The 25,848-nt window shown below is 29.9% G+C and overlaps 1 protein-coding gene across 1 annotated transcript; it reads right to left on the reverse strand.

Annotated features, from left to right (window-relative positions):
* Positions 1-9,677: 9,677 nt before the first annotated feature.
* LOC130801610 (protein DUF642 L-GALACTONO-1,4-LACTONE-RESPONSIVE GENE 2-like) lies at positions 9,678-18,288 on the reverse strand. The gene is made up of 3 exons (XM_057665487.1): positions 18,035-18,288; positions 14,752-15,249; positions 9,678-10,601 (listed from the first exon to the last, which is right to left on the reverse strand). The coding sequence occupies exons 1-3, from the start codon at positions 18,111-18,113 to the stop codon at positions 10,075-10,077; spliced, it is 1,104 nt and encodes a 367-aa protein (XP_057521470.1). The 5' UTR covers positions 18,114-18,288; the 3' UTR covers positions 9,678-10,074.
* Positions 18,289-25,848: the final 7,560 nt, after the last annotated feature.

Consider the following 25,848-nt stretch of genomic DNA (forward strand, 5'->3'; position numbering starts at 1 on the left):
GAGCAAATCCCAAGGCAACCACCTACCTAAGACGTTGCCCGTCCTGTTCGGGTCGCCAAAGGCTAAGTATGCATACCCCCATGGTGACCATAAAGATCCCTGAATGCCATGGGAAAAATAGTTGATAGTTTTCCAATTTATTTGTTAACCCTTTTGGGTAACATATCCATAAATTCTCAATTTCCACATAATTATTTCATATTATTTGAGGTGTATAATCCTTATGTGATTACAATGCCTTGATTAGGAATAAAACAACATTACTTGCACAACCATATAAACAGTATGGTCTAAGCGTGTACCTTTGAACGTTGCAAACACACGTTGTTCAAGCACAATTAAAATTTCGCCCTCTTATGAAACGAGGTCCTAAATAACACAAAACGATCACGTATTAGACCGTGTTTACACATTTAATCCACTCAATATCATTAAGATATCACTAAGACTTGATAATTTCAAATGTTTTCATCAAACTCCTATTAGTTCCAAATTCACATTCTGACCAGAAACTTTTATGGTCATTTCGGACAGTTTAGAAAATTCAAATTAAAAATCCGACTTCACCGCTGCGTCCGGAACGCATCAATTATCTTGGATACCAAATTTCATAATTTCTAGCATCCAATTACTATTTTTAATTATTTTAAGCGTTTTAACGAGTTTTAAAACGCATCGGTTAAATAAAACAACAACGAAACACACCCAACACTCGGATCGGGGCGCCACTACCGAGGCAGCAGCTGCTGTCCGAAATTCCTTCTACTTAAATTATATATATTTTTTTTTTGATATATAATTTTTTTTCCTATTTAAATTATTTTAATCCTTTTTAAATCTCCATACCAAAATACACCTAACCAAAAACCAAATTTACATTTTACTAAAATAAAACAATTAAAACCAAATCTCCTATCACACAATCCACTTGATATTTCCACACATGTAACAATACATAAAATCCCATCAACAATCTAAACCATCATCAAAAACATAAAACTAGCAACTTAAGACATACTCATCCACAAGATCCTTCAAGAGCAATTAAAGTTTCATTAAACCATGATAATTAAATTAAATACTTGACTCTCTTATCAAATTAAAATTTTGTAGAGAATCATACATCATCATTTTAGAACCAAAACATATATATATATAAGGACAATCCTTTAAACAAATCAAATTTTGTTAAAGGATTTATAAACTCATGGATACCTACATTACTTAATTCATACACTTAAAATTCCTACTAACAAATTGTAATTTAGTTAGAGATATGTGAACCATAAAAGAAATTTATTTAAATATCAATATTAACTTAATTCTTTTAACAAATTAAACTTTGTTAAAGAATTTAAATCAAAAGAAAACATAACCCAATCCTTTTAACAAAATTGATGTTTATTAAAGGATTAGTAGAGAAAATTATATATAAAAGAATGTATATTCAATCCTCCTAAAAATCATAGGATATCATCATACATAAAAAATATACTTCACCTTAGAAATCTTTTTGAATAAAATTTATTATAACAATTCAACTAAACTTACCCCTTGAACAAAAGATTGAATTGAACACCAAAAGAATTTTTTTTTTTATTTTCTTTGAGACAGCCGAAATCCAGAAATAAGGGAAGGAATTTTTCTGATTTTGTTGTGATTTCCTTTGGGAATTAAAAAAATGTGAAGAGTTCCATTGAGGTTTAAGGATTAATAGGCATTATTAGTCACTAATTGTGCCATAAAATCCCATTATGAGAGGAGTTACAAAACTCTCCCATTCCCTTCACCCAACCGGCTGCCCCTTTCCCATTCCCTCCTTAATTTTTTTTTAATTAATTAATTAATTAATTGAGTAATTATTGTGTTATTGTCATAACCGAAAAGAAACGTCACACGATAAAACTCGTTACCGTTAAAATTAACCTACTTAAATACTTATAATTAACTATTTAAAGTAGCATAATTTAATATTACTTATTTATTTTATTTTGTTATACTTTATTTTATTATACTTTATTTATTTCTAGACCCGATAAATTACGGGGTGTTACATTCCTTCTAGACCTTTTGTAATTAAGGCAAATGGATCTTTCTCATCATCACTTTCTTCATCATTGGTTGAGGACTCATGATGTTTCTTGGCCTTTAGAGCAAGATTTTTCATGGATGGTATTACATCACTTTCTCCATCATCATGTAGGGTAAGTTCATGAGCTGTGAGTTTTTAAAGAAGATCGTCAAGTGATAGAACTCTCAAGTCTTGAGCTTCTTCAATGCCGGTGACTTTTGGACCCCATTTGGATCTTAGAAGACACCTAAAGACCTTCTGGACTTTTTCTGCATTAGTAAAAGTTTTACCAAAAGAATTCAAACTGTTAGTAATTAATTAAAAACAAGTAAACATTTCATTAATATTCTCATTTTTTTTCATCTTGAACATTTCGTATTGATGCATGAGAATGTTGATCTTTGTCTCCTTTACTTGACTTGTTCCTTCATATGTCACAACTAGCTTATCCCATATTTCCTTAGCGCTTGTGCATGATGAAACTCTATTGAATTCGGTACCATTTAAAGCACAACACAATTGATTCATTGCTCTATAATTTTTGGATACGGATTCCAAATCACTTTGTGAGTTTTCGAATTCGGATTTTACAACCTCATTCCTTGAGCGTCCTTTTTCATGGGTACCTTAGGTCCTTTTGTTATGATGTCCCAAAGTTCCATATCTTGATTAATCACAAAAATCTTCATCAAAGTTTTCCAATTAGAGAAATTTGTTCCACAAAATAAAGGAGGCCCAGAGAACGAACAACCTTAAGCAAACAACCCTTCTCCAATCGGATCCATCACAAGATTTTAATCTTTATATGTGAAACTCAGCTCTGATACCAATTGAAAGTTCATAGGAGTTCGAATACTCTCTAGGGGGGTACTGAATAGAGAGTATGCCCATTTAAAATTTTTATCTGGAAGGTTATCTTAAGAGATTGAGTGACCTTTCAAAACAGTTTTCTGGGACAGTTTTAGGTCGATTTGTAAATCTATAACGTTAGTGCGAAAATGAAAACAAACAATTACACACGATATGTTAACGACGCTCGGTTCTAAACAACCTACTCCCCGCCTATGGGTTCTCTTCTAACTCGTGGGATTCAAAGCCTTTTATTAATCGACTTTAAGACAAACAAGAACATCTCTCTATCTTCTCACCCCGTTCTTCTCCTTGAAGAACTTCTTACAAGTCACTTAATAAAACCAAATCCTAAATGTCACAATAGAGATTACAAGTTGAACACTTTAAAAAGTATTCTAAGGTTACGCGTATCAATAAAAAAATCTAACTCTTTTTAACACTTAATCCTATTACAAATTGTAAGAACTAGATGAATTAAGAATTACAACTCTTGTGAACGTTTAGAGAATACTAGATCTTATTTCAAGAGAGAAAATTGTAAGAGGTGTTGCCACTTTAATCTTTGAATGAAGCCTTGTATTTATATATGTCACGCCTCAACATATCCTTGTAGATCAAGAAAGTTTCATCCGTCAATTTCATTAACCTGGTTAATCTGTACCAGTCTTCAAGATCTTGACCTTATACTCAAATTGACGTTGCATTGATAGCTCGTGTAACTATGTCATTGTGTGCTTTTTTTTCTATTAACAACCATTGTTGTGCTGCCACGTTAGAACTCATACAAGATATTGAAAACTCAGCAAAACCAGATAATATAGCATGAAATGTTTTATTCAAATTTAATATCTATTTTTAGTATCAATTTAAATTGTCATTTTATTTATAGAAAAGCTTATAATTAGTATAGCTTAATTCAAACAACTAATTTAAATTCAAATATTCAAATATAAACCATGTAAAAGGTTTTAAACAATTTAAACTTAAACGTATAATGTATTCAAACATTTAAATATCTTAAGCACAGCTTTAATTTAAAATTCAAATATTATTTAAATATTTCAACGACTTGAACATACTTTCTTCTTAGTTCAAATTCAAATATAATCTTATCCAATTGTGATAATTATTCAAACATACTTCAGGCTTAAAATATATATATCAATTATTCACTTTATATTATGATTTTGGACCGACTTAAACAACCAAATATAATTACTTAATTTATTTGTTTAATTAATATGTGTTTTTGAATTATCATCATTTAATAGAGTTAAGTCTTCAAAACTATCAATGAAGAGTTTTATTTGAAGTGGTTGTAATTGTAATTATAATAAAATAATTAGTGATGAAATAAAGTCTAAAAATTCACATTAATGTTAATATGAATTATTAATATTAATAATATCTATTCTAACCCATTAATGATGTAAGACTTATTAATGTTAGGTATTATTTTTTAACCACTTTCTTCATATTCCCTAATGCAATGCACTATAAAATGAGAGTTTATTAGAGAAGGTGAATAATTTGAGAAATAAAATTACAGTAATACATTGGAAGTAACTCATGCAATCTTATCTTATAGGGTATTATAAATTCACAACAAAAGAGTCTAAATTTCCCTTTTTAGTACGTATTATACAAAAAAAACACACGCACAAGTATGTAACAACATCATATGGTACCATCGAAGATTTTTCAACAACTACTTTCAGTGGTCATCAAAAACATTTGAGTTCACTAATTTTAGTATTTATTTCTAAAAATTTAATGTTAACATCGAGTTATTAGGAAAAAATTAATCATAATATCTATTTAAGTGTATCAATATTCTAACATCATTAAGAAAAAGAGTTGAGTTAAGGGTACAACAAGCAGTAGCTAGAAGAAAAATTAACGTTTCTCAAATGTTTATTTAGTAAAGAAGATCTTGGAGGTTTTATTGGGTAAACCTCATGGTTACCACGTGGATTTTAAAAAAATTTTGCCTACCACACATATAGAACCCAACTCCTCGGGGTTACCACGTTAAATTTTCATTTTTATTTTTTAAATTTTAATTTTTCTCTCTTGTCAATTTGCCTTCTCAAACTTTTTTTTAAAAGATAACTTGATATTTGGGTCACGGAAAAAGTATCAAATAAAAAACGACCTTCATAATTCAACCCAACAAATACAATCAGCAAAGTTCGGCCTATTACGAAGCTGTCAGGATCGAATTTACTTGGAATCATTCAGGTAACATCGAATCGGTAAACATGGGTGGAACAAAGAATTTCGAAGCCGAGATTATTTTTCATGAATATGGGACCCTTCATAATTAGAAAGAGAGATTTTCTTAAACTAAAATAAAAACTCAACTCAATTATAATTTTAAGTACTATTATTGAATAAAAACACAACACTACTTTTAACTACAATGATATTGAATTTATGAAATAACTTAAATTAATTTGTTAAAAGTTAAATTTTCAATTCTAATATTAAGAAAGAAGAGAAAAAAATATAATGGGTTCATCGCTAATAATGGTAATGTGTAAAAGTTTTGGGATTGAAAAATTAAGAAATAAAATATTAATTAGTTTTATTAATTAAGTTGGTGAAATTTAATATTTGGAGCATTATTAACAATGAACTTTTTTCAATATCATCTTACCAGATTTCTCTCTCTCTCCAATCATATTTCTGCTTATTCTTATTAACTATGATCTATTTTTAAAAGATCATCATACTTTCTTTTTTACTTTTTCTCTACTCTATAATATTTTCTCTGTTCTATTTTTCTAGCATTTTTAATTATTTACTTAATAACTATATTTTTATTAATGAAGGAAATTTATTTCTTAAAAGTAAAGAAAATAAGAAATTGTTTGTGCTTTTTTACCAAAAAAAAGTAGAAGATAAAAGAGAAAATAAGAATTTTTGAAAATGTGTCAAAAAATATGAAAATTGGTCTTACTTTATATATCCCGAAAAAATATGTCCATTGGCATATTTATGATTTTTGGAAATTTATTTAATTAAGAAAATAGCCTTTTGAAAAATTAAAATAGATATATTTGTTACTCAATGATAGACTGTCATCCGTCAAAACCTTACTACCCCTCCTATAAGCGTGTCAGATCTGCCTCCAACATTTTCTTACCCGCCAATAAACGAGCGACATGTGGCATTCTTTTTCTTTTTTTAAAAAAATATCAGCATCGTTTTTCATGACTAGGTTATTTGATGATCATTTGTTACGATTTTTGGAAGGTCGATGAATTTTAGTTCATTGTTAAAAAGAGAAAGTTCAAGATTGTACCATCACACCATCTACTAATTCATAAACATTTTGTGACAAATGTCACTTTACAATGTATTTTACAAGCACATTGTGTCAAGTGTCACACTTATAAAGCAATTTTTGGGTCATCCCTTCATCTTTCATATTGCAATGCAAATTATCAATAAAGAGTTTTATTTGAAGTGGTTGTAATTTTAATTGTAATAAAATACTTAGTTATGAAATAAAGTCTAAAAATTCACATTAATGTTAATATGAACTTTTAATAATAATAATGTCTATTCTAACCCATTGATGATGTAAGACTTATTAATGTTAGGTATTATTTTTTAACCCCTTTCTTCATATTCTCTAATGCAATGCACTATAAAATGAGAGTTTATTACACAAGGCGAATAATTAGAGAAATAAAATTAAAGTAATACATTGGAAGTAACTCATGCAATCTTATCTTATAGGGTATTATTTTTAAAAGCTCTTTATATTTTCTCTCTTACTTTTTTTGTACTCTATAATATTTTCTCTCTACTATTTTTCTACCATTTTTATTTATTTTTAATAACTATATTTTTATTAAAAATGGAAATTCTTTTTTTAAAAGGAATTTTAGTTCATTGTTACGAAGAGAAAGTTAAAGTTTTACATGTACGTTGTGTCAAGTGTCACACTTATAATGCAATTTTTCGTTCATTCCTTCATCTTCCATATTGCAATGCAAATTATTAATGAAGAGTTTTATTTGAAGTGGTTGTTATTGTAATTGTAATAAAATAGTTAGTGATGAAATAAAGTCTAAAAATTCACATTAATATTAATATGAGTTATTAATATTAATAATGTCTATTCTATCCATTAATGATGTATGACTTATTAATGTTAGGTATTATTTTTTAACTCTTTTTTCATATTGCCTAATGCAATGCATTATAAAATGAGAGTTTATTAGAGAAGGTGAATAATTTGAGAAATAAAATTAGAGTAATACACTGGATGTAACTCATGCAATCTTATCTTAATAGGTTATTATAAATTCACAACAAAAGAGTCATTAAAGATACTTTTTAGTACGTATTACACAAAAAACACACACATATATGTAAGTATGTAACATCATGTGGTACTATTGGAGATATTACAACTACTACTTTCAATGGTCATCAAGAACATTCGAGTTCACTAATTTTAGTATTTATTTCTAAAATTTAAATTTAACATCCAGTTATTAGGGAAAAATTAGTCATAATATCTATTCAAGTGTATCACTATGATAACATTATTAGCACTTTGAGTTCAAATTTTGTTTATGCTTAATTGATAATTATCATGCATATCCAAGAAGTGGTAAAAGGTTTATTATGATAACGTAGCTAAATTTTTGTCAAAGGTCATACATGTTATGAACCCGAACAATCTGTAAAAATAAAAGTACTAACGCATGCACGGGAATTATCTTATGAACTTTAAAAAAGATATTCTTCACAATAATTTTTTTTGAGGATTTGTTAACAATGCTCTTAAATATTAATGAATGGGCAAAAATATAAATATGTAAGAAAAAATATTTAGGAGTTAAAAGGGTTCTTTGGAAAGAGAAAAGAAAGAAAAAGAAAAAAAATTAAAATAATAGGATTTAATCCTATAACCATTGACATATTAAGTACAACTCAAATCATTTACTCTACCTCATTAATATGTTATTTAATATGATTTTTTCTACCCTTAAAATTTCTTTTGTCGGTAAAATCGAATTGTAACATTGTATTATCCTACAAATAAACATAAATCATGTAATATATCTTGTACCCAATTATAATTATTTATTTCAAAAGCTTAAATTTATTTTCATTGACTTTATTTTTAAGAATGTAATCTAGAAAACTTTCTATAATTAGTTTAAAATCTATATTGTTAGTGAAAAAATTATTTTTTAAAAGTTATGATACATCATAAAATATTTATAACATAGATGTGTTTGTGAAAGAGATTAGTGAAATATGGTGAATAGTAAAAGTTTATAATGATTCAAGCTTTTCTAAAAATGTTACGATTGTACTTATGATCTGAATTGCTCACATGTTTTAGAAATGCAGAATTGTAGGATCGTATGCGATTTTGATAACAATGGTCGATTGGCATATGACGGAGAAAAGTTGAGTCCAAGAAAAAAAATCATAATAAATGTTCTAACTAAAGTTGTTAGAGTCGAAGCAAATATCTTAAACATCTCTTTATTTAAGTTGGGATTTAAAGATCCACGACATAACTAGAGGTGTTTGCAAAACGAATCGTCATCATACAATAATACTAATTTATAAGTACTTTGTGTCATATGTCATTATTACAATAAATTTTACTAGCATGTTGTGTCAAGTGTCCCACTTATAATGCAAATTTTTATACGACGCAAATTATTAATGAAGAGTTTCATTTGAAGTATTTGTAATTGTAATATAATAATTGGTGATGACATAAACTCCACAAATTCATATTAATATTAATATATGAATATTAATCTAACATACAAATTCATGTAAGTCTAATTAATGTAAGGTAATTATTTTTCAACCCCTCCCTTCATATTCCTAAATGCAATGCACTATAAAGTGAGAGTTTACTAGAGAAGGTCACAAGTTTGAGAAATGAAGTTAAGAGTAATACATTACGAGTAATTTATGCAATCTTATCTTATCTAATCTTATATATTATAAATAATCAACAACAGAAACATCAAAGATACCCATCATATGTAATATTCAAACAAAACGCACATATAACAACATTATATGGTATGATTGAAGATGTTTCATTTACTACTTTCAATTGTTATTAAGAACATACGAGTTCACCGATTTCAGTATACCATCATCATTATTATCATCATACCTAGTGTATCCCGCTCATAAGAACTATGATTAGGGTATAGGAGAGAAGGAAGGCGGCAACTCATACCCATAAAGGAGAGTGCGGCCAAAGAGTCCCACAGCAATTTTAGTACCTTTTCGAGATTTAATTTTAGCATCCAATTTAAGAGGGAATATCTAATCGTGGTACTTTGTAAATCATACAATCGAATCCAGTATAGATAAAATGACCTAAACATTTCTTTATTTCAAAACCCAGTTACATATTGTTATGGGGTGAAAGGGCCCAAGTAAATGGGCCAAGTCAACAAGCTCAATATTCAGTATTCACAAAGATTGACCAGGACCTCTTAAAGTCCACCTTTAGAGGCGAAATTATCAAAATACCAAAACCAGATCTGTTATTGCACTATAAATACTGTCATTTATTACCAATGCAGGTAAGCTTTGCAACTCTCATCCTCCCAACTACTCTAGCATTCAATACTCATTCTTACTTCGATCACTAACTTGATCGCCGAAGAGGCTTTCCGAAGAGCAGCCTCGGACAAATAACTATGTTCGTTTTGCAGGTTAACGACATAACCCATTTAGTCATATTTGCATCATAAGGATCAAAATGCCTTCGATCAAGACCTCCATCCAAATCAGTTTGATATAAGTTTCTTAGCAGAAACACATACATATAGATGGTATATAAACTTATGCATAGATATTATTATCTCAACTAAATGTTTCTAACTTCTCAGCAACATAAAAACAGATTGCTTAGCATTATACATAGAGGTGTAATTTACCTCAACACAACATATAACAAAAAAGGGCCCCAATTTTTACCATATTTTCCCATCAAACTAACACCTCGTAATATCTTATCTTATTCAATAAAACTAAGATTACCTAAAACCGACACAATAGACTTTTTACGTTATACACTTATTTAAAACCGATGCAAATAGGCTGACACAAACAACAGAATAAACTGTTCCTTGCAATCACAATCAAGGCTTGCGAACAGTGACAAGTCGAACATCATCAATGATAGGCCCACAAAGGGAAGAGAAATCATCACTTCGCATTGCATAGAATGTGCTATAAAACATGATCCTGGTTCGTGTTTCAGTAGCAATAAACCTAAGAACACCGCGTTTGTAACCACCTTTTCCTTTGGATTTGTAAGGGATTTTGACAGTGTCCTTGCCAGCAAAGGCCTCCACAACCATAGAACCTGAACACGCATTGTTTGCATCCCCAACAACAAATGTTAAGGAGTAAAGTTTTCCGGGCGTGGTCCTGACAACTTGCGCAATGGCGCTTTCTTTACCTGCCACCAGCTCGACTGCACGTTTGCCTGATGGAACAAAGAAGTGATTCGAATCAATGTATTTCACTGCTTTTAGTGATTCAACCATCCAACCAGGGAGTGGAGAGTGCGCATCTTCAATATTAGGTGGGATTAGTGTTCCCCATGATGAATTGTGGAAGATGTAAGGACCTTCTTCAAAGTTTCCGTTCTTCAATAGGTTCACTGCAATTTGTGTAAGATGATCATATTATCATGTGTTACATACATAACCCAAAATGATACTTAGTTCAACATGGGAGGTTTTGAGCATGTTCAACATGCTTGATCGTATAGGGCCTCAAAAGTTTTGGAGTCTCAATATTAAATTACTTAGTATATGTTAGGTGTTTAAAGATATAAAATTATTAGAAAAATATCATAATTTTTAAAATGCACAGGATATTTATAGAATTTGCCAATTTTTTCTCCGCCCCAATTTAGTTGATTGAATAGTGAAATGCACAAAGCACGAGCAAGTAGCACTATCTAGACTTGACGCCAGCCCTGGGCGAAACATTAGTTATGACCCCCTAACAATTAAATATATTATTTTGACACTGAATAATTTAGTTAAGTTTATTTACCCAATTCTTATTTGTCGCCACCTTTTTCATTTTATCGCCACCCCTTCAAATGAAATTACAAACTTGCCCCTAGATTTTAAAAAATTACAACTTTACCATTGGACTTAAAATTTCTTATTTTTATACTAATAATAATAATAATAATAATAATAATATTTAAAAAAATAAAATAAATATAATAATTAAAAAAAATTAATAATAATAATAACAATCACAATAATAATAATAATAATAATAATAATAATAATAATAATAATAATAATAATAATAATAATAATATTACTAATAATAATAATAATAATAATAATAATAATAATAATAATAACAAAAAAAAAAAAAAAAAAATAATAATAATAATAATAATAATAATAATAATATAAATAATAATATAAATAAAATTAATAAAATTTTAAGAAAATAAAATAATAAAAAAATAATACCAGTCGCACAAAAAGTGCGACAGCACCTAGGCACAGTCGCACTTTTTGTGCGACTCGACCTAGGTACAGTCGCACTTTTTGTGCAACTGGTATTAATTTTTTTTTTTTTGAATTTCGAATTATAAAATTTCTTTTGTTTAATTAATTTATTTTTTAACTTATTTTTATTTTCATAATAATAATAATAATAATAATAATAATAATAATAATAATAATAATAATAATAATAATAATAATAATAATAATATTTAGAAAAATAAATTAAATATAATAATTAAAATAAAATAATAATTTAATAATAATAATAACAATCACAATAATAATAATAATAATAATAATAATAATTATAATTATAATAATTATAATTATAATAACAATAATAATAATAATGATAACAATAATAATATAAATAAAAATAATAAAAAAAATTTAAAAAAAATACCAGTCGCACAAAGTACCTAGGTCGAGTCGCACTTATTGTGCGATTGGTACTAAATTTTTTTTTAAAATTTTTTTGTTTAATTAATTTATTTTTTAAGTTATTGTTATTTAAATAAATGTTGCAATAAATTATTTTATTTTAATATAATATTATATTATGATAATGTTATTATAATAATTAGTTTTGAATTTAAATAATTTATTTGAATGTTTAATTATTTTTTAATATAATAATAATATATTAATTAAAATTCAGTTTTTAATTAAATTTTTAATATTTTATTAATAATTTTTTTATTAATTTAGTTGATAATAGTGTTATTAACTCCAATAGTAAATTTATAAATTTTTAAAGTTCAGGAACAAATTTATAATTTCATTAGGAAGGAGGATGACAATAAAATAAAAAGGATGGCGACAAATAGTAATGCTCTTTATTTATACAAACAACCAACAGAGCTAAATGGAGGTCATGTGAAGCATTGATTACTGGTGACTGCTTAAGTGATGACATGTTAGAACACATGTCCCAATCACCATGTGCACATTGAATTTCATCAAGTTAAATGGGTATTAATTAATATATGCCCACAAATGAATTATGAATACTTATATGCCAAGCAACAGACATGTGGTATATCAGCACACATGTCTGCATTGCTAATCACCAATCATGACCTAAAGATTTCATTCACTATTGTCTCAATCAATCTTGGGTAAATAAATGTGTCTTTACACAACAGTACGGTTTAAAATACTTGTAGGAAAATGTTACTAATAGTTAACGTATAATAAAAGTATTTATTTGTGTATTGAGTACTATATTTGAGTTCTAAATTGTTTTAATTTACTGACCTGTAGTTTGTAATTGTAGGTGACATTCTTGTCATAGGAGTAGAGCCTCAAAATATTTTAATACACATTATTCTAGATCTACTGATCATACCATGAACAATAGAGGCAAGGCATGACAGGGAAATATTGTTTTAGGTTATGAATGAAAAGTTATTGTGAATAATTTAATCTATTTTTAATTATATGTTAATAATTTTACCTTTTGAAATTTTTTAATAATTTGATTTTTGTTTTTAGTTTGTTGTTAATAGACTCTTTAGAAAATGACCTGCTATATCAAGTTCTCTCTCATCTTCTCATTCTTTATAATAATTCAACCTATTTTTTATTACCTATTAATAATCCCACCTTTTGAATTTTTCAATAATCCAACCGTTGTTTTCATTTTGTTGCCAATGGACCCTTTAAGAAGCTAAATACCCAATTTCTCTATGCCACTAATTTATAATAATTCAACATATCTCATCAATACATGTTAAGTCTCTTTTAATTTGTTTAACACATTTTCTCTTCAATTATTATCAAGAAATCCACAATTTTAAACATACTTAATTTCTCTTTGCCACTGATTAAAAGAGGTTTTTTTATTTTGAAGGGAAGTGAAAAAATTACGACTACACTTAATTTTTTATAATTATATTGATAATAAAATTTTAACGTTTAAATTTCAACTTGATAAAGATAATATATAATGGGTTGGCGGGTACCCGACTCAATGTATTTTGTGGCCCATGAACAAACCCGGTTAGGGTGGGTCAGGTACCCGACCCGAATATATTATTATTTAAAAAAATTGATCAGCCATTTAGGGTGTGGGTCAACAGGTCGACGAGTCGGGTCAAGCAGGTTGACTTTTTGAACTCCCCTAGTTGATGGGATATGTATGTAAAATCATTTACTATTTATGCAATGATCAACTTCATAAGCTTGGGAAAAATAGCAATTTCATTTAGCTTCTTAAAGGGTCCATTAACAACAAACAAAAAGTAAAGGTTGGATTATTGAACCAAATTTTAAAGGTGGGATTATTGGCAGGTTATGGAAAATAAATTAGATTACTAGAAAGAACGAAGAAGATGAGAGGTAACCTAATATAGCAGGTTATTTCATTGAAGAGTTCATTGACCACAAACTAAAAGCAAATGTTAGATTATTAAAAAAAAATTTAAAAGGTAGAATTATTGGTAGGTAATTAAACAACTAAACTAGAATGTGAACTGAAATACCACTTAAATATTTTTAATTATAACGATTATTATTTATTAGGATCTCAAAAATATGAAGTTAAAAAATCAAAGAATTTAATACACAGAATAAAGTGGACAAAAAATGATTTGAATAGTAGGAGTGAAATGACATAAAAATTTAGCCGATTAAATATAATGTTCATTACTTTTCATCGTTCATCATGATATGTTTTTTTTTTCATATAATCAACTTATATCTTAGGATTAAGATTTTGAAGACTCTTAAAACAATCTTCATTGTATCAATAACCATAAGCTAGCATTAAACAAAATCAACTTCTATTTACAAATGTAAACCTTCAAATTCATCTTAGTGATACTTGAAAACTTGAAAGTTTAACATTGCTAGTAATCACATACATTTTTGAATTCAAACATTAGAGAGTTAAGTGTTTGATTAAAAAATTTAAAATAATATATTTTTTATTATAAAGATTAGGTTACCTAAATCTGACCTAATTCTAACCTAGGTGAGAGCACCAGAGCGAAAAACAAGGTCGTGTTGCATAGTAATTAGTAAAAGTTTTTAGGTCGATATTATCCGCATTGACAAGGGGTAAAAAATAGGCCTCAATGGATAGCTCATGATTTCAGCTGATATTTTATGGTACAACAATTACCACATCTTTTCCTTTACTACATCACCACAACACTGGTAATCATGACCGTCTTTTTGCTCTATAGGCGAGAGTCATTAGGCATAGCAATAAGTAGTAAGAACATGTCCTATATAGCAAGGAATTAAGCTAAGTATAAGAAAACATACCATTAGTCCTTTTAGGAGGGTAAAGAACTCTCATAGCAATGGCATCAATTAGAGGTCCACAAGCAGGGTCTTCCTCAACACCAGGATTATGGATCAAAATCTCAGCAACATTAGAAAGGGCCACAAAACCCCAAGCATAACAATCCCAACCACTACTACTATATAAAGTTTGCATTGGAAGAACACCCCATTCGGGCGTCACCGATACATTGAGCTGCTCTTCTTGTGCACAAGTTCTTGCACCACAGAATGTAATGGCATAGTTTAAGCCCTTTGTTACAGCCACACTTTGTTTAATTGAGGCCTCATTTCCTAGTCTTACTGCATATGCTCCTTCTGGGACTACTAATAACATGTCCCCTTGTTTATGACCTGATTTTATGTACTCTACAAATCCTGATAGTTCCCACTTTGGTAAACCATGTTTGTTGATTACCTCTGTTCCTTTCAGGTCTGATGGATTTGGCCCCTTCTCAAAGTCACCGTTCGGTAATAAACCTGTAATTATAGCATTATGATTTTGTGAATGTCAAATTTCTTATATAGCAGTGACTTATGATCATCCACTTTTCATTTCAAATGGAATAATTAACGTCAAATATGATATCTAAAGGGTTATCCTATGAGGACATGTAATATTATGAATGTGACACTACAACATAATATTTTTTTAGTGAGATATATTTAGTGACATTTAACTAAAATTTCTGCTACATTAAATTTCTAATGCTATATAGTGGATTAAAAAACATTTATTAGACCCTTTAGCGATATATTAAAAAATCATAAGCTTTTCGCGACATATGATCTGGTGACATATATTATAAATGCCACTATAGACTATAATAACAATTACATATGTCATTAAAAGCCAAATAAAGTTTTACTAAATCATTTTATAATGGAACTTAAGATAAAAAAATCAATAATTATTAGATTAAAAATATAAATCATGATATTTTTTAATGTTATTAAATTATATATAAATTATAACTTTGAATAAAAAGGAGAATAGATATAATAGCCATTTTACTTTATTTTATAATGAATTAGAATAGAAAAAATATATATCTTAATTACACCCAGAACAAACACAAGTAGTTGGGAATAAAGGTGATGATTCAGATTGGTTTCAATTTGGATGAAACATCACGGAGCACTTTTAGGAAGAATCTTTCAAATCTATTTAAATTTGTCCAAACTAATGCAATATATATAAGTGAAATATTAACTACATGAATCATAAATTATATTGAGTTCTGTCAAAAATAACTAGGTTTAGTTTCTGTACAAATCGAGTCTAAGTCTTCTATAATAAGAATCTGAATCACATTGATTTAGGTGTCATTATATGACTAAAAAGGACACGATGTCAAGTGCCCGGTAAAATTTGCCTAAATTACATCCATATGGTGAAACCTTTTGTTGACCCTGACTCAAGCAGGATGCTTTATGCACCGGAATGTTTCTATATGGTAAAAGTGATTCTAACTTATTACAATTGTCTTTTGAATAAACTTATGTCATTTTTGATGCTATTTGAAATTGCGAGTTTGTGACAAGCAAAACCAGACAAAATATGAGTAATATCAATGAATATTTTAATGATATGGATGAAAGAAATTGGGAGTTGGGACACAAACTATTTTATGTAATATGTACCGACAGTCTGACACACAAGAGTATGAAAGAACTTAGCAACCAACAAATTAATCCCATCAAGAAAGGATATAGTTAGTATGAAGATGAATGGAGTGATAAGAATATGTCCACCGATATTATTTAGCTGCTTCAATAAAAAGATTTTTTTTAGTAGTGCACCAATACTTGCTTTAAGTCTTATTTATTTTGCATTATTTTTCTTTTTTTATAATAATTTTATTTTTATTTTTTAATCTCATTTATAAATTTTAATTTTTTTCTCCATAATAACCAATAATTTTACCTTTCACTTATTTTTATCTCATTATTTAACCATAATTTCTCTTTTCACTGTCTTTCATATATTTTGCACTACATGTAAATAAATATTTACTAAAGTTATTGTTTTGTTAATATTTTTAAAAAAATTTAGCTATAAGGATAAAGTTATTTGCATTTTATTTCCAAACTTCAGTAGACCAAAGATTCTTAGGACCGACTTAATAGAGGTAACAAGATATAATTGTTGAAGGTTAATCGCATATTTTTATAATATTAAATTTTTATAATATTTAATTGTAAATTACTCAACATACAAACAATATGAGAAGTACACTGAACGGTGTCAAAAATGTATATATTTAGATGAAAAAATGGAGAAAGTATTTGGATTGTTAAAAGCTAAACAAGTTTACAATAGGAATGACATACAATAATGTTAAATTAGGTTAAACTTATTATGAATGCCAACATATCAAAGGAAAAATACGAGGTGCACACATTTCATAAGCCAAGGACATAATATTATATCCGAAACCATATGGCAATGAGAAAAAGGACTCCAATAACTTATAAAATGTGCACACCATATTCAATTTGTCGATGTGGAATAAACTATTCCAACAAATAAATGTTCAATTTGTCAATTTCAACTATATATGATTTATTTTAAGATTCAGGGTAAGTTAGAAAATTACTTAAAAAAGACGAAATTACTAAAAGAAAAGACGAGATAAAATTATTTTTTCTACAGTAATGATTACTAAACCCTATGATAACAACGAAAGAAAAAGATGTTAACCATTAAGCTAAAAGTATATTAATTTTAGAAGTGAATTTCATTTGCCATTTCCAAATAGTACATAGTCACGATGAGTCAATAAGCCGATTAATTGATGTAAATATGACATAAAAATATAGTGAATTACGTATCAAAATTCTAATAATTTCTTCCAATTGAATCGTTAGATTCTATTTAAGATAACCGAATTGTTTGGAGTATATTCAAATACTAATTATTCAATTCTATTGTTTTATTTGGTTTCTGTATATATATTATAAGTATATTCAATTCTAAATATTTTTAATAAGACATTATTAATAATTATAAAAATATTATATATGTGAAATTTACATTATTATTAATCAATAAAATCAAATTAATTCTATTTTAATTTATAAATTAATAATATAACGCAATTTAAGAGTATCGACTATTAATAAAAAACTGATTGTGACAAGAGGATCGAATACATTGGAGTATAATTCAGTAAAACCTCAAATATTACAATGAAATATCCTAAATACTTCTATTAAATTTTGCTAAAAAAATTTTAAGAGAGAAATAAGTGCAGAAATTTACCATCGGTGAAGGCAGAGATAGAGTGGCAAATGGCAAGAACAAGAAGCACAGACGGAAAAATGAGATTAACCAATCTCATATTGACACTTATTTTTTCCACACTTTGAGAGATAAGAGTTAATACAGTAACAGAGAATTAAACAGACGAAAACTGAAAATTGCTTCTAGTGTATTTCAGTATTTGGTTTGAAGTAGGAAGTCGAAGAAAGGATGGGTTTATGTATCCAAAGCCACCGCCAATGAGACCCCTTAGATTTGGTCCTAAATAACAATATTTCCCATTTATTTTCTTGTCTCATATACATCACGTGGAAGGTGCGATGGTGGGGGAAGGTTACTTCAACTAGAATTGTTCAAATATGATCCGATCAATTATAATTAATATGATTCGAATAGATTTTAAATAAAGGAAAAATTATTAGGAATAATCCAATCTATTTTCCATTACCTACCAATAATTCTACCTTTTGAAATTTTTATAAATAATCCAATCTTTATTTTTAATTTGTTGCCAATGGACCCTTCAGAAAATGACCTGCTATACCAGGTTATTCTCATTGTCTTCTTTACAATAATCCAACCTATTTCCTATTACCTATCAATAATCCCACCATTTGAAATTTTTATTAATAATCGAACCTTTGCTTTCAGTTTGCTGCCAATGGACCCTTTAAGAAGCAAATTGAAATTGCTATTATTTCCGAAGCATAAACTTCAACATTGCATTAATAGTAATTTTCTTTACATACATATCCATCAACATTGTGGCTTACAAAATATCATCCAAGAAGGATTAAGGCTACATGCGTTAGTTAACTAGTTTTCTAAATACAAAATGATTAGATTAGTTAGCCAATTACAAAATGGCTTAGTTAAGTTCGCCAATTACAAAATGGCTTACAAAATGATTAGATAAGTTTGCCAATTACAAATGGCTTACAAAATATATAGCAAAAATAATTACATTGTCGAACAAATTTAACTCAAGTAACTACACATTCTTTGGTACACTCGAGGTAGATGCTTGCGTTGAACAAATGACCACTTTTTAAGATGTTTGTGAAGATATTGACCTTGCCATGCTACATTACATGAATGAAGTTAAATAAACATAATTATTAACATGATTAAATGTTTTTGCTATCTAGATAAAAGAAAGAAAAAAAAAATAATTACCTTGTTCATCACACCTCTGCCACCTCTTCCTCTACTGCCTTGACCTCCCCTTACACTTTTATTTCGCCTTCCTAATTGACTGGGTTGAGCAGAGATTTCATGAGCTATTGTTGATTGTGTTGAAGGAGTAGCAACAACCTTTTTAGGTCTACCCCTTCCTCTCTTTGGTGGGGGTGAGGGTTCCCTAATTGTGTCCTTATCAGGACATTTCCTTTTGTTATGTCCCAATAAACTACATACCCTACATGACATTTGTAGTCCATGTCTAGTCAACTTCCCAGGTTTTTTAGGATCCTCATGGGCAGATTTCCTCCTGTTCTTTCTAGGTCTACCTGGGCCAAGTTTAATGGGAGGAGGGAGGAGGGTGGTATTCATTTTAGGCCAATACCTATCACCAGCTAAAGGTGGTATGGATCCACTATATGCTTCTAGGTAAGCCTCCTTTGTATAGCATTCATCAACAAAGGCAGACACATCGAAACGCTTGTATAATATAGTAGCTATTGCATGACGACAAGGAATATCTTTCAAATCCCACTTTCCACAAGTGCAGAACCTCTTATCTAAATCAACCTCTAGATGAAGTTAAGAAAACTAATCTAATCATTTTGTATTAAGAAAACTAGTTAACTAACGCATGTAGCCTTAATCCTTCTTGGATGATTTTTTGTAAGCCACAATGTTCATGGGATATGTATGTAAAGAAAATTACTATTAATACAATGATGAAGTTTATGCTTCGGAAATAATAGCAATTTCAATTTGCTTCTTAAAGGGTCCATTGGCAGCAAACTGAAAGCAAAGGTTGGATTATTAATAAAAATTTCAAATGGTGGGATTATTGATAGGTAATAGGAAATAGGTTGGATTATTGTAAAGAAGACAAAAGATGAGAATAACCTGGTATAGCAGGTCATTTTCTGAAGGGTCCATTGGCAACAAATTGAAAACAAAGATTAGATTATTTATAAAAATTTCAAAAGGTGGGATTATTGGTAGGTAATGGGAAATAGATTGGATTATTCCCAACAATTTTTCCTTAAATAAAATATATAAAAATTATGTGTAGAACATGGTGATATAGGTTGGCTATGTATTAAACAAGAACTAAACTATAAATACACGTTTGTATTTTGAAGTTTCGAATTCAATAAATAAGGCTGATTAGTTTCTATTGTAATGGAATTGTTTTGTGATTTTTGTGGTTTGAAACAAGGAAAATTAAGAAAGATATGTTGATTGAAGAACTTAAAAATGGCTGAACCAAAGTTTTAATTTCGATACAGAATTCACCACGAAATTAAAGCTATGAGCTACTAAGAACACATTCAATCTTTAGCCAAAAGAATGAAAAGCAAAGGAACTTCAACTTACTTTCAACTACTCCAAGTTAAAATTAAATTGCAAAGAAAGAACAAGAAATGCTCAAAGGTTGTTTGTATTAAAGATGTAATGGAAGTGAATGAATTAAAAGAGAGCTAGTAGCCTATTTATACTAAAGCATTCAGCTACCAAATATTACAACTTGCAAGTTCTCAATAGCTATATTTTTAAATTTAATGGATAAAAGCAAGTCTCCAACAATTATATTTTTTTTATCTATAGGATATTTGGAAATAAAGTGATTGGCTTGATTTGAATTGATTTGCAAATGTCCTTCAATAATCTTCATATGTCCTTGATGATTTTCAGCCATTTTATTGATTTTGTGGCTGAATGCTTTGTTTCGATTCTTACTTCGCACGCTTTGTAAATTTCGAACCCATTTGAGCCAAAAATAAATACTATACTTAAAAGAAAATTACAACTCAACTAACTAAACATGAGACATGATTAAGCTTGATCCTAAACCTAGCTTAATCATCTCTAAGACTTTTTATTGTAAAAGAAAACAAACAGACTCAAATATTCGAAATAAATTAAAAGACTTAAATAATAATACGACCCAAAAGAAAAGACTTAGTTTATGACTACGAAATTAAAGGACTTCAGTTTTGGACCTTGAATTTGAGCGTCTTCCATTTGATGTATCATTATATTGATCTTGGCTAGCTCAGGAGAACTTGATGTAGGTGATCCTACATCATCCTCCCCTTCTTTGGAAATGCTTGACCTCAAGCTTGATAAGATGTCCTCCTCATGAAATGGAATCAAATCTGCAACATTGAAAATGGAACACACACCATAGCTACTAGGTAGCTCTAGTTTGTAAGCATTATCATTTACTTTTTCCAAAATTCTGAATGGTCCATCAATTCTAGCACTTAACTTTTATTTCCTTTGTGTGGGAAACCTATCCTTTCTCAAGTAAATCCATACTAAGTCGCCTTCTTTAAAAATCACTTGTTTTCTCTTTTGATCCACTCTTTCCTTAACCTTCTCTTTCATTTTCTCCATCCTTTCCACAACTTGCTTATGCACCTTTTGAATCTCATTGGCTCTAGACTCGGCATCATGACTAAACTTCAAAGGTGTAGGAAAAGGCGTAAGATCTATAGGGGTTAAAGGATTAAGGCCATAAACTATAAAAAAAAGGAGAAAATCCGGTTGTCTTGCTAGGAACTCGATTATAAGCAAATTCAGCATGTGGTAGCAATTGTTCCCATTGTTTAGGATTCTTAGTAATGAGGGCACGCAACAAGGTTCCTAAGGTCCTATTGGTTACTTCGGTTTGACCATCAGTTTGGGGGTGGCTAGAACTACTAAAGTTAAGCTTTGTTCCCATTTTTCTCCACAAAGTAAGCCAAAAATGACTAAGATACTTTGAATCTCTATCACTTACCATACTTCTTTCTATCCCATGTAGTCTTACTATTTCTGTAAAATAAAGATTAGCAATGTTAACGGCATTATGTGTAGTATGACAAGCAATGAAATGGGCCATTTTGGAAAACCTATCAACAACAACCATAATGGAATCCTTATTGTTAGAGGTTCTAGGAAGTCCGGTTATGAAGTCTAAGCTCACATCTTCCCATAGGTTTTGTGGTGTAGGAAGAGGTTGGTAAAGACCTTGAGACGTTTTGTGGGCTTTGGCTTTTAGGCATTGCACACACTTCTTAATAATATGAATGACATCTTTAGCAAGTTTGGGCCAATAAAAGGTCTCACTCACTCAAGCTATGGTCTTTTCTTTTCCAAACTGTCCTCCAAGTCCTCCTTAATGATACTTCTTAATCAAAGTCTCCCTAACACTATGTCTAGGCACACATTATTGGTTTCCTCGAAAAAGATATCCTTGGAAGATGTAAAAAAGTCCTTGAGGCTTATTATGGCATTTTTCGAAAACTTCTCCAAAATCAACATCATCAATATAGCATTCCTTTAACAATTCCATTCCCACAACCTTAGTATTCAAAGTACTCAAAAGCAAGTATCTCCTAGATAAAGCATCAGCTCCGGTGTTTAGTTTACCCGCTTTGTGTTTAATGGTGAAATGAAAGGTTTGTAGGAACTCGACCCACTTAGCAAGTCTAGATTGAAGTTTGTGTTGGCTTTGAATGAACTTTAAGGCCTCATGGTCAGAATGTAACACAAATTCTTTGGCAATCAAGTAGTGTCTCCAATGCTCTAAACATCTAATGATAGCATAAAACTCCTTATCATAAGTTGAGTATTTCCTCTTAGCATCATTGAGCTTCTCACTAAAGTAAGCAAGGGGTTTGTTGTTTTGAGTAAGGACACCTCAAATACCTACCCCAAACGCATCACACTCTACTTAAAAAATATTATCAAAATTAGGCAAAGCTAGAACAGGTGCGGTGGTAAGTTTGTTTTTGATGGTGTCAAAGGCTGCTTGTGCTTTGGAATTCCACTCAAAAGTCTTAAGTTTTGTGGGTTTGTTGATAGGGGCCATGATTGAACTAAAGTTTGGGACAAACCTCCTATAAAAAGAAGCTAAACCATGAAATGATCTAACTTGGTGAATGGTGGTCGGAATAGGCCAGTCTCTGATAGCTTCAACTTTCTTTTCATCCGCTTTTATCCCCTCAATTAACACAATAAACCCAAGAAATTTAACTGACTCCGAAAAGAATTGACATTTCTCCAAGTTACCATATAACTTCTCCTTAGCTAGCACACTAAACACTTGACGTAAATGATGAACATGTTCATCTTCACTTTGACTATACACCAAAATATCATCAAAATAAACCACTACAAAGTGACCTAAGAAAGGCTTCAAGGTTTGGTTCATAAGTCTCATAAAGGTAGAAGGTGCATTAGATAAACCAAAGGGCATAACTAACCATTCATAAAGTCCTTCCTTAGTCTTAAATGCGGTTTTCCACTCATCCCTCTCATGGATTCTAACTTGGTGATATCCACTCCTAAGGTCAATCTTAGAGAAAAATTTAGAACCATATAGATCATCTAACAAATCATTAAGTCTAGGTATGGGAAATCTATACTCGGTAGTGATTCTATTGATGGCTCTACTATCCACACACATCCTCATTTCTCCATTATTTTTAGGCACAAGTAAAGTAGGAACGACATAAGGACTTATGGATTCTCTAATCAAACCTTTAGCTAAAAAATTATTCACTTGTCTCCTAATTTCTTCGGTTTCCTTAGGATTAGTCCTATAGGCTGGTTTGTTAGGCAATGAAGAACTAGGAATGAAATCAATTTTATGTTGTATATCCCTTTTAGGTGGAAGTCCATTTGGTATTTCATTAGGAAAAACATATGTAAATTCATCAAGCAAACGTTCAATCAAAGGGTGATCATGCAAAACAGATTCGGTTTCATCATTTAGCAATAACAATTCTTTTCGTTCCACAAATTCATGTTGTTCACTTTTAAGTATAGGGATCAAAGAATGAAAATTTGTTAAAGTTGCTTGTAATTTAGAATTATGGGCAGGTGCATATGGAGCCAACGTGATCTTTTTCTTATTTAAAACAAAAGTATGTGTATTTTTAAAGCCATCATGCATAATTTTTCTATCGTATTGCCAAGGTCTTCCTAATAAAACGTGACATGCATCCATAGGTATAACATCACATAAAAGACTCTGCTTATAACTATTACCAATGGAAAATGAAAGCAAAACTTGAGAGTTTACAAGAATACCTTTGTTTTGATTCAACCATTGAATCATGTATGGCTCGGGATGTGGAGTGGCGGTGAGATTAAGCTTGTCCACCATGGTCTTTGAAGCGACATTAGTGCAACTTCCTCCATCAATGATAAGTGAACAGATCTTACCTTTAACCGTACATTTTGTGTGGAATATTGCTTCCCTTTGTGGGTTTGGATCTTTAGCTTTGACCCCACTAAGAGCTCTTCGCATAACCAATAATTCTCCTTCATCCGGATATATCATTTCCTCATCAAGTTCAGCATTGTCACAGAAATCCTCCTCGTTTTCCTCTTGATGATCATCAAATTCAACTAAGTTCACCATTTTTCGGTTTGGGCATTCGGAAGAATTATGTCCTAGGCCTTGACACTTAAAACATCTCCTAGGTGTGAATGAATTGGTGTTTGGTTTGGGTGTATTGGGCATGCTTAGGGGCTGCTTTGAATTATTGTTTTGCAAAGCTTTTAAATCTTGTGAATGGGCTTTAGAATAGGAATGGGGAGTGTTCTTTTGGTAGGAATTGAAATTGGTAGTTCTTGCTGAAGTGAAATATGAGGTTTCTTTCATTTTAGTTCTTTGTTGTTTATCCACTTTATGTGCAAGGTTAATTAAATCATCAAGGCAAGCATAAGGTTATAATTCAACAATGTTTCTGATTTTTGAATCTAAACCATTTAAAAATTTTACCAAGGTTTGGTGATCATCCTCCTTAAGGTCGTATCTCATGATCATGGTTTCAAATTCTCGACCATATTCTTCTACACTCCTGCCATCTTGTTGTAGATGTTGAAGCTTGGTGAAATTTTCTTGCATGTAGTATGAAGGCAGAAACTTTTCCTTCATTTGCTTCTTCATCTTTTCCCATGATCTAATCTTGTCTTCCCTTCTCTTTCTCGTTTTGCACATTTGCTAGCCCACCAAGTAGAAGCATATTTGCGCAATTTTAATGCTACTATCTTTACCTTCTTTTCTTCATCCGTATTCTTGTAATCAAATACTCTTTCAACAGTTCTTACCCATTCAAGAAACTCATCTCTATCTAATCTTCCTTCAAATTCTGGAATGTCGACTCTAAGATCATCTCCACGGCTTGTTTGCCTATTAACTTTAGGACTTTCAGACTCATAATCCACACCTTCCCATAAGGTGCGTTTTAGGTCTAGAAACTCTTTAAGTTGGGCTTGTAGGTATTTAATGGTGGCATTTTGCTCTTCAACAATTCTACTCAATTCAATTGTTTCTCCTTCACCACTTTGAGATCAGACATGGTGTTTTGCTTTGTGAATGAACGAAATTAAGGCTCGGGGTGTAGCCTTGGCTCTGATACCAAGATGATATAGGTTGGCTATGTATTAAACAAGAACCAAACTATAAACACACGTTTGTATTTTGAAGTTTCGAATTCAATAAATAAGGCTGATTAGTTTCCATTGTAATGGAATTGTTTTGTGATTTTTGTGGTTTGAAATAAGGAAAATTAAGAAAGATATGTTGATTGAAGAACTTAAAAATGGCTGAACCAAAGTTTTAATTTCGATACAGAATTCAC

This window comes from Amaranthus tricolor, chromosome 15 (assembly GCF_026212465.1).
Source record: "Amaranthus tricolor cultivar Red isolate AtriRed21 chromosome 15, ASM2621246v1, whole genome shotgun sequence".
Classification (NCBI taxonomy): domain Eukaryota; kingdom Viridiplantae; phylum Streptophyta; class Magnoliopsida; order Caryophyllales; family Amaranthaceae; genus Amaranthus; species Amaranthus tricolor.

Bases quoted from the DNA above. Each gene is read 5' to 3' on its own strand.
- LOC130801610 (XM_057665487.1), bottom strand. From the start codon at position 18,113: ATGAGATTGGTTAATCTCATTTTTCCGTCTGTGCTTCTTGTTCTTGCC. The intron at 15,250-18,034 runs GTAAATTTCTGC...CTATAATTACAG, and splicing joins TATCTCTGCCTTCACCGATG to GTTTATTACCGAACGGTGAC. The intron at 10,602-14,751 runs GTATGTTTTCTT...CACAAATTGCAG, and splicing joins CCCTCCTAAAAGGACTAATG to TGAACCTATTGAAGAACGGA.